The sequence below is a fragment of the Phacochoerus africanus genome, chromosome 9 (genome assembly GCF_016906955.1).
Source record: "Phacochoerus africanus isolate WHEZ1 chromosome 9, ROS_Pafr_v1, whole genome shotgun sequence".
Taxonomy (NCBI): domain Eukaryota; kingdom Metazoa; phylum Chordata; class Mammalia; order Artiodactyla; family Suidae; genus Phacochoerus; species Phacochoerus africanus.
This window is the reverse complement of record NC_062552.1, coordinates 118,042,811-118,055,251: the sequence shown is the minus strand read 5'-3', so window position 1 is coordinate 118,055,251 and position 12,441 is coordinate 118,042,811. Positions and strand designations below refer to the sequence as shown.

General features: G+C 44.7%; 1 protein-coding gene across 2 annotated transcripts in view; it reads right to left on the bottom strand.

Moving 5' to 3' along the window:
• PPP4R4 (protein phosphatase 4 regulatory subunit 4) overlaps window positions 1-5,673 on the bottom strand; it is a 110,895-nt gene extending 105,222 nt beyond the window's left edge. For both annotated transcript variants that reach the window (XM_047796130.1, XM_047796131.1), the window contains exons 1-2: window positions 5,412-5,673; window positions 3,837-3,910 (exon numbers count right to left, since the gene is read on the bottom strand). In XM_047796130.1, the coding sequence (XP_047652086.1) occupies window positions 3,837-3,910; window positions 5,412-5,531 (194 nt within the window). In that variant the 5' untranslated portion in view covers window positions 5,532-5,673. The remainder of the gene's footprint in view (window positions 1-3,836; window positions 3,911-5,411) is intronic.
• Window positions 5,674-12,441: the final 6,768 nt, after the last annotated feature.

Genomic DNA, 12,441 nt, shown 5'->3' with positions numbered 1-12,441 from the left:
TAACCTAAATCTGTCTGACTCTATTGCCCACAACACAAAAAAGTCAGGAGTTGCTTAATTCATCTGGCGTTTTGGGCATCTTAAAATAAATACACTGTATTCCATTCAGAGGTATATATTTAAATCACAGTACAGAACAAGAAAGAATTGAAAGAGCAACAACATAAAACACACAGCTTGCCCTCTAAGAGCTTATAGTCTGTTAAAGAAAACACACACACACACACACGTGTTAAGGAATACAGAGCAGTGATTAATGGATAGCTGAGGGATACAGCCACTAAGTGGTAACAGGAGCTCAAAGAAGCCAGAGGTCCATGTGGTTTCACCAAGTAGGGAGGGCCTTACAAAAGACGCGAGACTACAGCCAGACCCTGGGGACGGAAGAGGTTGGAGAGGTAGAATGAAAGGTACTCCAGGATGGGGAAAAGCTGAGTTAAGGAGGAACGTGATGCATCTGGGCCAACAGTGAAGAGGGCGGCAGGACTGCTTCAAAAGTGAAGGACTGAGGGGAGACAGCCCAAGTGTCTGTCCATCACCTGATGCATGAACAAGCAAAATGGGCCGTGCCTCCGCGACAGAGTACGACTCAGCAATAAAAAGAAACCAGTTACTGACACATCTACGGCATGGATGAAAACATTATACTAAGTGACATCAGTCACAAAAGGCCACATACTGTATAACTTATGTACATAACACGCCCAGAATAGGCAAACCCATAGAGAAAGAAAGTAGACTAGTGGTTCCCCAAAGCTGGGAAGATAGAGAAGTGAGGAGAGACTGCTAATAGGTACCCAGTTTCTTTGGGGGGGGTGAAGACAATGTTCTAGAATTGATTGTGGTGATGGATACATAACTCTGCATACATTAAAAATGCCACTGCACTGTACACTTCAAATGCGTAAACCACCATATGGTATATGAACTACATCTCCATGAACCCCTTAAAAAAAAAAAGTTAAGGGCCTGGTGGGATGTCCCACTGTACAGTTACATGGAGTCACTAATGCCAAGGTTAAGGGTCTAGAATTTATCTGGCAGGCAATGGGAGATAAGTGAGCAAAGACTTACCTCATGAAAGCACAGTATACAGTATAAATTTAGGACGCTTCTCTAAGAAAATTATTCACACGTTTTAAGTACACTCCTAAACTATATGCCATAATCACAAAGAAGGGAGAGAACAAGAAGATGATACTGTGATATGGTTTTGACTAAGCCACAAGCTGTGACTACTAGGGAAGTTGTTTTGCTTCAGCGCTAAATGCCGCAGATGGGTATAACATCACCATATTTATGCAAAGCCACAAAATCATCTGTGTCAGATCTTCAAATACCATAATGTTCTAAGCTCAATCATGAAAACAGCATTAATAATTGATCTGCCATAGTTTAGGGTAAGACAATGAACAGTGTAATCTGGTTTTCACTGGATGGCCGTACTCTGCATATCCTGCTTTTGTAGATATTAGGTTCAATTTAAATTCCAGCAGAACCTCCACCAATATAAAGCATTTCCTCCTGATGCTTACATATCTGACTCTGAATTCTAATGTAACATACTCTTCCAAAATAGATTTACCATACCAAATAAGAGAGCTAAAGAAACAAATCTGACAGTCAGAAGCAAAAAAGAAAAATCTGGACGTTAAATATCCAATACAGAAGGAAAGATAAAGCACTCAAAATAAACCTGAAAATCACAGAGGAAAAAAAAAAAAAAAACAGGACTCAGCACGAGGTTCTACAGCATCTGGAAGTACTATTTTTTTAAAAAGGAACAAACTACATTTCAATGAGAAGGCTCGATACAGGAGAACACAGGAGGCTTCAATGGCAGCAAAATTTGGAACACATCCGTCCGTCCTTAAGACAAGCCCATACCCTCTCCTGAATTCCAGGGAAGAAAGAACCCTTCAGAAGCTGGCCTAAGGGTGAAATCCCACTTTCCCCCAGGAGGTGGTGAGATGAGAGGAACACAAAAGAAGAACTCAGCTTGAGAACCTATGCACAACCAAACTAGTGTTTGCCTTCAGAGTCACCTTGCAAACCTCCTTCAAGGTAGATGAGCCACAAGAAACTAAAGGAGATAATCAGATCTGTTTTAAAACTCTCTTGCCTAAGAATGAAAGGACCAGTCTGTCTCTGTAAGGGCTTTGTCAGTTTCAGAACTGGATGAAACTTATGTTCTGTGTCCAAGAAATACAGACCACTTAAGATGACCTGGTTCGCTAACAATAAAAGCAAAATAGAGAATAAGCTATCCTAAAAAAGAAGCCTTGTCACTGATATCTAGAATAAAGTATCTGCTGTCACCAATAAGTAGAGCAAGACTCTCCATTTCTTAACCATAAGCATTTATACAGCGACACTTCAGTAGGAGTAAGGAGGCACTGCCTTCAAATTATTAATTGCTTTATGTTAAAAGAAACTTATCCTAATTTTCACCAACTGTCTACCTACTCCAAACAAAAGAACTGTGGGGAAAGGCAGGTGTTTACGGCTACTGTTCACCATGTTGGATGTGTTAATCCCTAAGGAAGAAAGCCCTTCACATGTAATGCAAAAAATTACCGGAACAGGTTAAACAGAGTATTCTCTATGTAAATGCCAAAACCATATGCCGCTAATACATACATAAATAAAAACATTCTCTTTTCAGTAAGTAAGTAGAAATGATGATAAATCACAAAAGAGATGGGGAAATACCAGCAACATAAAGGCCATGATCCGGAAACAGTTTTACACAGCAGAATTATTGAAGAGAATGTCCAAATTGTAAGCATGCTAAAATTCTGACTAAAATAGGAACCGAACCCAAAATGTCACTAACAGGCTGTAGAATAATTAAGAAAATGGAAGTCAAGGAAAGAGGTTTAAAAAAAAAAAAAAAAAAAACAGGGTCATTCACTGACTCACATGGGACCAGAAACCTGATCTATAAAGCCAGAAAGAACAAGAAACTGAAACTGGCAACGCAGACCTGAGCTAAGGAAACAAGGATGACAAATATTCCAGGAGGTAACCACCACCAGGTTCTGAAAAACTAAAGAGAAAACTAGCCAAAAGAGGGACCAAAAAATTGTGCAAGTTCAACAAAAATTCTAAAACAAGGTAGACAAAATACCTTGAGAAAATTTCTATTTCTTAAGTTTTTATAGATCTGTTCATTAATGGGTCACCTTAGCTTTTAAGAAGCAAAATCCACAATACAATTTTTAAGAGAGATGAGAGAAATCTTGTAAATATATGTAAAAGCCATTAGCCTTAAGCAATTCCGTAGAGCTTGTGAGATGAAATTTAAGTGAGAATAGGCTCAATTAAATGTTTAAATCTCTCAGGCAAAACTATAAAGCTCACTTAGCAGAAGTAATATAAACAAGATAAGCTGAAGAAAAAATTGAACTACCCTATTTGTGGATTTTTTTTTCTGTTCAGTAAATAGCATAGAAAATCATACTCTACAATTCACTTAAAATTAATCACTTAGATAGCTTAAGTCTCATCTAAATTTACTGGATCTTAAGTGAGAACCAAAGCTGCAAAAAAAAATTTTTTAATGAGATTCAACTCAATCCATCAGTTGTTCTGCTCCTCCTCCTCAAACAATATTCTCTCAGTTGGGTGAGAGATTTGATTTTCATTTTCAACTTTATAAATCCATATCTAAATCTTAATTCCTAACACCATTAAGTGCTATGCATGCAAAAAGTACTCTGGTCAAGTGGTTAAGTAAATCTGAACATAACAGTAACAGGGCATTTCAGAAGTCACTCGTGGATGCCGCCCCAGGAAAAGAGCAGCAATTATCACCAAAAGACTTTATGAAGTACCTGAGCAGATAAACAGCCCTTTCAATATCACTGAGGTCTTCATCAACTGTCAGTCTTTCTATTTCTTCTGGTGTCTGTCAAGTGTAAAATACAAATTATGCACACAAACATCTGATCAGTCTTGCTTCCAGGGACCCTATATGAGTAGAGACTAATGAAAAAGTTTCACAATTAAGCAGTCATTGAAAACTAATCAAGGGTCTGACGAGCTCAAACCACAGGCTTCTCTAATTATTGGGTTTAGGTGGTGGAGTTTGGGGGGTTTGGGGCTTTTTTTTTTTCCTTGCTTTACTCTTCCAGCTTCTAGACTGAAGCTGGAGAATGACATTGTGGCTTCAGAACCGTGCTGAAATCAATTTTATGTGCATATATAAAATATATACATACTTTTAATCTCTACTATCCCAAGACTGTTTTGCCAGCATTTTCTAGCCTAGGAAATGCTAAAAGGGGGAATGAAGGCTGCAGCCGAGTGAGGATGAGAAAGACGAAATCTAGAGGGGGGTTGGGTGGGGAAGGGACTAAACTCTGGAACTGGAAGGAAATCAAAGATTCCAGCTATTGTGGCAGGTGAGACTGAAAAGAGCTGAAGGACTTATTAAGTGGATGCGTGTCTGTGTGTCTGTGTGTTGCGGCGGGGGGGCGGGGGGGAGGTCGGGTCCTGTCAACTAGGTTTACCAGCAGTGAAGGGTTGGGGCCTCTGGGAGGAAGATGACTCTGCGGGGTGGGGGAGCTAGTGGGAGGTGGGGGTGGGGGGCTAGTGAAGGTTGACTCCCTTAAGGGGGCTGGGGAGCAGGGTCCCAGCTAGAGTCCTAGAGGGGCTGGGAGGAGAGGACGCGTGGTGACTCAGGATGGGGACAAAGGGTCGCGAAAGCTTTGAAGACCCATGGTCGGACGACTCTAGTATGGGTGCTAGTTGGGAGTGAAGGGGTCACTGGGGAACCTGGGCTTGCTCTGATGGGGGCGGAGGGGGGATGGGATCTGGTGTATCTCTGGAAGAGGCAGGGGCAAGAGTCGGGGCCGTGTTGACGGAGGAATGGGACTGGGGCCAGAACCCAGGCAGCAGTACCAAGGAGCCAAAGCGGGGAGGCAAGGAAAGGACCCAGGCTGAGCTGGCTGCGGCTGCGACTGCGAGGGGCAGCTACCGCAGGGACGCGGGAAGAGGGGCTGCAACCGAGGGGCCCTGGCTGTACGAGAGGGACAGCGCGGGGCTGGTCCGAATGTCAGGGGCTCGGCCGGCCGTTCCTAGAGGGACGGGTTGGGGAAAGGGCCCAGGACCAGCTGGGCCGGGGGAATTAGAGAACCGAGGGCGTCCGAGGGGTCGCGGGCGGGCCCCGGGTGCCCGTCCCTCGGGGTCGGGGGGTCCAGGCTGGGGGAGCCCGGGGGGCGTCGAGGAAGGGGTCCCGAGAGGGGCCATGTTAGGGTAACACGGGGACCGGGGACTGAAGGAGGACTGGGGGGGCCAGCAGGACTCCAAGAGGGTCCCGGGCCGCCTCGGGGAGCGGAGGGGCGGGGGTCGGGGCAGGGGCAAGCCGCCGGGCGCCCTGCGGGCAGTTCCTCCACCCCGGGGCGCACCTTGAGGCTCCGGCGGACCGGCCTCTCGATGATGGTGAGCTCCTGCAGGTCCTCCATGTAGCCGAACAGGCTGTTCTGACTGAAATCCATCGCGGCGGCGAGCGGCGGCGGCGGATGCATGGACCGCCGGGCCCCCTCGCCGGCCGGGCCGGAGCGACCCCGGGACGCCGGACGTGCGCAGCCCCACGGCCGCCCACCAGCAGGACTTTCTCCCGCTTTCGGCTGCGAGAGCCGGGCGGGAGGCAAGCGGGCGGCGGGAGAAGGAGCACGGCCGCCGAGGGGGGCGGGGCGGCCTAGGCGAGGGGGCGGGGCGGCCTAGGCGAGGGGGCGGGGCGAGGCGCGCGGGCGTGCTACGGGGGCGGGGCCGGAGCGGGGGCGGTGCCCACCTCAGCCCCGCCCCCTCCCGGGCTCTGCCGGCTGGCGGGCGGGACGCAACTGCCAACGCAACGTCGCAGTGGCCCCCTCCGCAACCCTCACCTCTCTGCTCTCCCCTCCCCCTCGCCCCGCCCCCGGCCGAGCGCGCGCCCAGCTGTGGCGCGTGCGCAGAGCCTTCCACCTCCTGCAGCCGGTGTGGGTGGGCTGGGGTCGGTAACCCGGCCCGGGGTTGGTGGTGTACCAGTACGAGGGGAAAAAAGGAGAGGGAGGTGGACTGGGATCTTGCTTAACTTGTTAGGGTCACCTAACCGTGCAGTTATTCCTGGGGCCGCCCTCCCCAGCGCTCTAGTTGTGGATGCGGAGACCACCGTAACTCTGCTCTAGGCTTGAGGGAGCGGTGTGTACCCAAAATAAGTAAAGAGAACTTGGTGTGTGCTGGATTGATGGAGAGGGGAGTACTAGGGAGTGCCGTCTGGGAGGAGCTAGCATTTAGGGGAAGACCGCCGGCATTACAGGATTCCTGGAGAGGAGTTAAACTGAATCTTAAGACTTTTCCAAAAGAAGTAAGAGTAAGCCCCTTTCGGATTGAAGCCTGGGCGTGTTTTGGTTGTAGGACGTGCATGCAGTCGGAGTAGAGCTTGAAGTGCGGGAAACCGAGTGCTTGGCAAGGTAGAGAGAAAGAGGCCAACTCTAAGCAGCCACGTTGAGTTGGTTGCGTTAGATTGTGTTGAGAGTAGGAAGCGATAAGGAGGGGATTGGGGCGATTATTTTGGACCTCAGGGACTAGCGTTTTGTTGATAATACTCTTCAGCTCTTAAGAGTGAGCAAGGCCCATCTCTTTTTTATGTCATTCTGGTATTTTCATTCCCTCTGCACGCTCCCATTTCTCTACCACTCCCCCCCCCATATGCACCCTCTCTCGTTTAAGCTATGTCCCAGTACATGTATATATCATGGAAATATACTGTTTTTAGTTTAACTACTTTTTAATAGACATGAATGCTACTGTGATAACGGATTCTGTTTCTTGTTTTTCCCTCAACGTATCTTAGAGATCTATCTGGATATATATATGCCAGGAGTTCATTAATTCAAACCACCGAAAGTATTTGATTTACCCACTCTAACACATTTTACTTATCAGTTCTTTAAATAAGGAACAGTTGGGTTTCCAGCAATTCCTTGTTATCACAGACCATGCTGGAAGGGGTATTACACCTGTCTCTTATGGACCATAAGAAAGACATGGAGTTGCTGGGTCATGTGTCTGTATTGCTTGGCTTCACTCTGCCTCAGTACTCTCCAGAATGGCTTTGCCAGTTTGCGCTCCCACCAATGGCCTATGAAAATAGCAAAGTTCCTGTTTCTCCATTTTATGTGCTGACATTTGGTATCATGTCCTAATTCATATCAATCTGGCATTGGTAAAGTAATATCACATTTTAATTTTCATTTGTTTCATTTTTTTAAAGTTTTATTGAAGTATAATTCATGATGTGATCATTTCTGCTGTACAACAGAGTGATTCAGTTATAAATATAGACACAGCCATTCTTTTTCACATTCTTTTCCCCTATAGGTTATCACAGAAATTGGGTAGAGTTTCCTGTGCTATACAGCAGGCCCCTGTTGTATTTCTTTAATGATCAGTGACTACCATTTTCCATGTACTTAAGAACCATTGAGATTCTTTCCATCTGTGAGTTACTTATTTACATCTTTGCTGACTTTCTGCTCTATTTCCTATTGTTTTCTGAATGAGCTCTGAATTTTCTTATATATTCTAAATACCAGTCCCTTATCAGTCTTGGACATTGCCAATATCTCCCGGTCTCTTGTGCATCCTCTTAGCTTGGTCTTTTCTATCCTACAATGTAGGGAAAGTCCTTAATTTTTTTCTTTTCAGGGCTGCACCTGTGGCATATGGACGTTCCCAGGCTAGGAGTGGAAACAGAGCTGCAGCTGCCGGCCTACACCACAGCCACCGCAACGCAGGATCCGAGCCATGTCTGTGACCTACACCACAGCTCACAGCAACACCACATCCCCGACCCATTGAGCAAGGCCAGGGATCAAACCTGCATCCTCATGGATGCTAGTTATTTTCCACTGCACCATAACGGGAACACCCAGAAGTCCTTAATTTTGATGTAGCCAGATGTATCCAATTTCAGCCTTGTGAAGTGTGCTTTTGGGGTCTTTTTTAAGGAGCTTTTCCTATCCATGCTTGCAAAATATTTCCCTGTATTTTCCCCTATTTTGCTTTGTACTTTTACTTATTACAGGTCTTATGCATCCAGAGTTCATCTCACATATACTGCAAATAGGAATACAGTATTATTTTCTGCACACAGTAAGCCAGTTTTCCCAGCAGCACCTACCAAATAGTCCATATTTTCCCCACTAAGATGTAACGGCATCTACATTGTTAGCCAAGTCTCCATAGACACCAGTCTCTGTTTGTGGGCTCTCGTTGTTCTTCTGTTGATCTGGATCTGTTCCTGTACCAGTGCTGCACTGATTTTATTGCTGTGACTGTGTTATATGTCCTAATATCTGTTAGAGGGAATCCTCTCACTCTTTGCCCTTTTTCTTTTTTTTCCAACATTGCCTTGAAGGTCAAAGCAAAACAGTCAGGGGGTTACCCTAAAGCCAAAAGCCAGGTTTTCAGAGTTCCTCTTGTGGTTCAGCAGGTAAAGAACCTGACTAGTATCCACGAGGATGCAGGTTCGATCCCTGCCTTGCTCATTGGTTTAAGGATCCAGCGTTGCCACAAACTATGGCATAGGTTGCAGAAGTAGCTCAGATCTGGCATGGCCGTGGCTGTGGCATAGGCCAGCAGCTGCAGCTCTGATTTGACCCCTAGCCTGGGAGTGCTGCAGGTGCAGCCCTAAAAAGAAAAAAAAAAAAAAGTTAGATTTTCTGATCCCTACTCCACTAAGGAGCATCCAAGGGAATACAGAAAGGGGTAGATCTAGATCTTGATGGGATCAGGATGGAGAAGAGGCAAAGACATGATGGAGGTGGTTTTCCTTAGCAAAGCCCTTGCAGCCTCCCTTTTCTGTCAATTTCTGAATTCTCCTTTGCCCTTGATTTGTAGCTGATACTAAATGATACCTGGAAACTTTGCCCTGTTTCAGCTCAGAGGTGATGTCTCCTATATGAATTTTTTAACAGCGTCCTCTGAGGCTTGATGACCTTCTTAAGCAGCAAGTGGTCGAGTTCCCAGACATGTCTTTGTGTGGACGTTGATGAAGGGAAAATATTCAGTGTGAACATTTGCGCCTGCTACAGTCACCGACCCTGTGGTGGAATTAGCCCACCTTGCCAGGAAACCCAAGTCCCAGTCCTGGCTCTGTTGGTGCCATACAGTGGAATGAGTCTTGTAGCCCTGTTTTCCTGATCTGAACTGCTTTCCTACAGCTTGTCTCAATGTGTCCTCAAAGCAGCCCTGTGAAGTACAAAAGAGATGTAGCAATCTTCCAAAGTCATAAAGAAAAACAGGCTCAGAGAAGTAAGGTGACTTAGGCTTGAACAGCTAAGGAAAGCTAGGTTTATTTCATTTGTTCATTCAACAACAGCATGGTGGTTAGGTGCGTGGACTCTGGAGACCTTAGCACAAAGTTATGGAAGAATTAAATGAGATGATAGGCCTACAGTGTTTAGAGAAATTCCTGGCACACAGCAAGCATTCCGTGTTTGCTGTTATTACCACCAGACCCAGGTTCCGAAAAGGTAAAATAAATTGTGCTGAATCAATTGATTATTGTGAGAGGCAGAATAATGCTCTTTTAAAGATGTCCCCATCCTGATCCTATGGATGGATGCGCGACTGTGTTACCTTACATGGCAAAAGGGACTGTGAAGCTGTGACTAGTTTAAGAATCTTGAGGTGAGGAGAGGCTCTTGGAGTATCCGGGTGGGCCCAATATAATCAGCATGGTTCTTAGGAGTGATATGATGCAAAAGTACTTTGACCGGCCATTGCTGGCTTTGAAGGTGGAAGGGGGCCACACGTAGACAGCTTCTTGCAGGTGGAAAGTGGGGGGGGGGGGACTTCTCCTAGAGCCTCCAGATAGGAATGCAATGCAGCCTCTGCTGGTGCCTTGATTTTAGCCCAGTGAAACCCAGTTCTAACTTCCAGAACGGTCAGAGAATGAATGTGTGGTGTTTCAAGCCCTTAGATGGCTGACAATTTGTTACAGCAGCAGTAGGAAACTAATGCAATTATAATGCAATAATGAGAAACATATTTAAATTCGATTTCTACCTCAGCCTAGAGACAAAATCAATTTCAGGTGAGTAAAAAAAATTAAACATAAAAGACGACTTTCAAACTTTTGGAGGAAAATATAGGAGCATGGTTTTGTGACATCAGAATAGGCAGAGTTTTCTTAAGTAAAACAAAAAGCACACAATATGAAAGACTGACAAATCTAACTACTTTAAAATTAAGAACTTGTATTCATCCAAAAAAAAACAATCACAAAGACAGTGACAAGACCAACTATGGGGAAAGATATTTATAATAAATTCAAAGGATCGCTGTCCAGAAGCGAGAACACTAAAAAAAAAAAATCAGTAAGAAAGAAGCGATGTGGAAAAATGGGCAAAAATATATAAACAAGCATTCCACAAAAGAGGACTCGCCCATTAACCTATGAAAAGAAGATCAGCCTCATTAATAATCAGGGGAAGGTGAATGTATGCACGCCCAGACAGGCAAAAAATTTAAAGTCTGACCACATCAGGTGTTTAAAGGATAGAGAGGAAGAGGAACTCCTTTCACAGTGTTGGTGGAAGCAGAAATCGGCACAAATGCTTTAGAAGCCACTTCGGAAAATAATTTGGCATTAACTTGTAGAATGGACTTTACCTCTTCAAGGTGTATACCCTAGAGAGACTCTTTGCACACTTACACAAAGGCATGCACAAGAAAGTTCATGGCAGTACAAATTACAATTGCAAATATCTCGTAACAACTCAAATGCCCACCAACAGGGGAGTAAATTAATTACATTATGCTCAATGGAAAACTATGACAGTAAAAAGGAATCCCAGCTACGTAATTCAACAAAGATAAATCTCACAAACATGTTGAGCAACAAATGCAATTCGCCAAAAATTATCTAGAGTGTGATACTATTTACCCGATGTTCAAAAAACAATAGTATATGTAATTACCATAGGTGGTAAAATGATGAAAAGATGATAAACCCAAAGGTAGTCTTTTGTCCATCTCTGGGACTGAGATACGACCAGGGAGGAAGCACAGACATTAAAGATGTGTTATTTTTTGAATTGGGTGGAGATACTTGAGTGTTTGTTGTTAGGCTTAAAATATACATATTTATTCCCATAATGTTTTATACATGAAATATTTTAGAATTTTTTAGCTCTGGGAGATTATGTGGTTTCCATTTACAGTGTAGTCACTGCATTCATCCATTCATTCATTCAAAAAATATTTCAGGAATTCCACTTTGTAGTTATAGTAAGGCATTAATTAGAGTTACAATATAGGTCTAGGAATACAAAGTGAGGCAGGTACAGGCCCTCCCATCAAGGAGCACATGCCCTAGAGATAGCACTAGAAATTGATCCAGTAATCATATAATTAAATGCAGAGTTATGAGCTTGGTAGAGAGACGGACCACCTCACCTATTTTTGTATAAGTGAGAAATAAACCTTTGTTGTGTTAAGCCACTGAGAATTCATGTTTGGTATTACTGAAGCCTTGCCCATCTATCCTAACTAATAAAAGTAGATACGCAATGAGATCCTGCTTAGGGAACTATATCTAGTCACTTGTGATGGAACATGATGGAGGATAATGTGAGCAAAAGAATGTGTGCATGTATATATATATATGTGTGTGTGTGCATGTATGTATATATATATATGTATGTATATACATATGACTGGGTCGCTTTGCTATACAGCAGAAACTGACAGAACATTATAAATCAACAATATTTTTTAAAATAAGATAAAATAATAAAAGCTTTTAGGGGAGTTCTTGTCACAGCTCAGCAGTAATGAACCCAACTAGGATCCATGAGGATGCTTCGCCCATTGGTTTAAGGATCCAGCAGTGCCATGAGCTGTGGTGTAGGTCACAGATGTGGCTCAGATCTGGCCTTGCTGTGGCTGTGGTGTAGGCCAGCAGCTGCAGCTCTAATTCAGCCCCTAGCCTGGGAACTTCCATATGCTTTCATAAAAAGAAAAGCTTCTAGCGGCACAAGAGTGACAATAGAGAGACGGGTCCTTGTGATAATGGAGAAATATGAACAGGTTCGAGATATTTTGGAAGTAACTGCGGATGGATTAGGGATGGAGGGGTGGAGGTTACGGAGGCAGAGGCATTAAGGATGATTCCTGGAGTTCCCGTCGTGGCGCAGCGGAAACGAATATGACTAGGAACCATGAGGTTGAGTGTTCGATCCCTGGCCTCACTCAGTGGGTTAAGGATCCTGCCTTGCTGTAGCTGTGGTGTAGGCCAGCAACTACAGCTTCGATTTGACGGCTAGCCTGGGAATCTCCATGTGCCAAGGGTGCGACCCTAAAAAGCTAAAAAAAAAAAAAGAATGATTTCCAAGTTTGGGGCTTGTGCAGCTGACCAGGGGGAGACATTCTCCACCCAGCGCTCTTCTG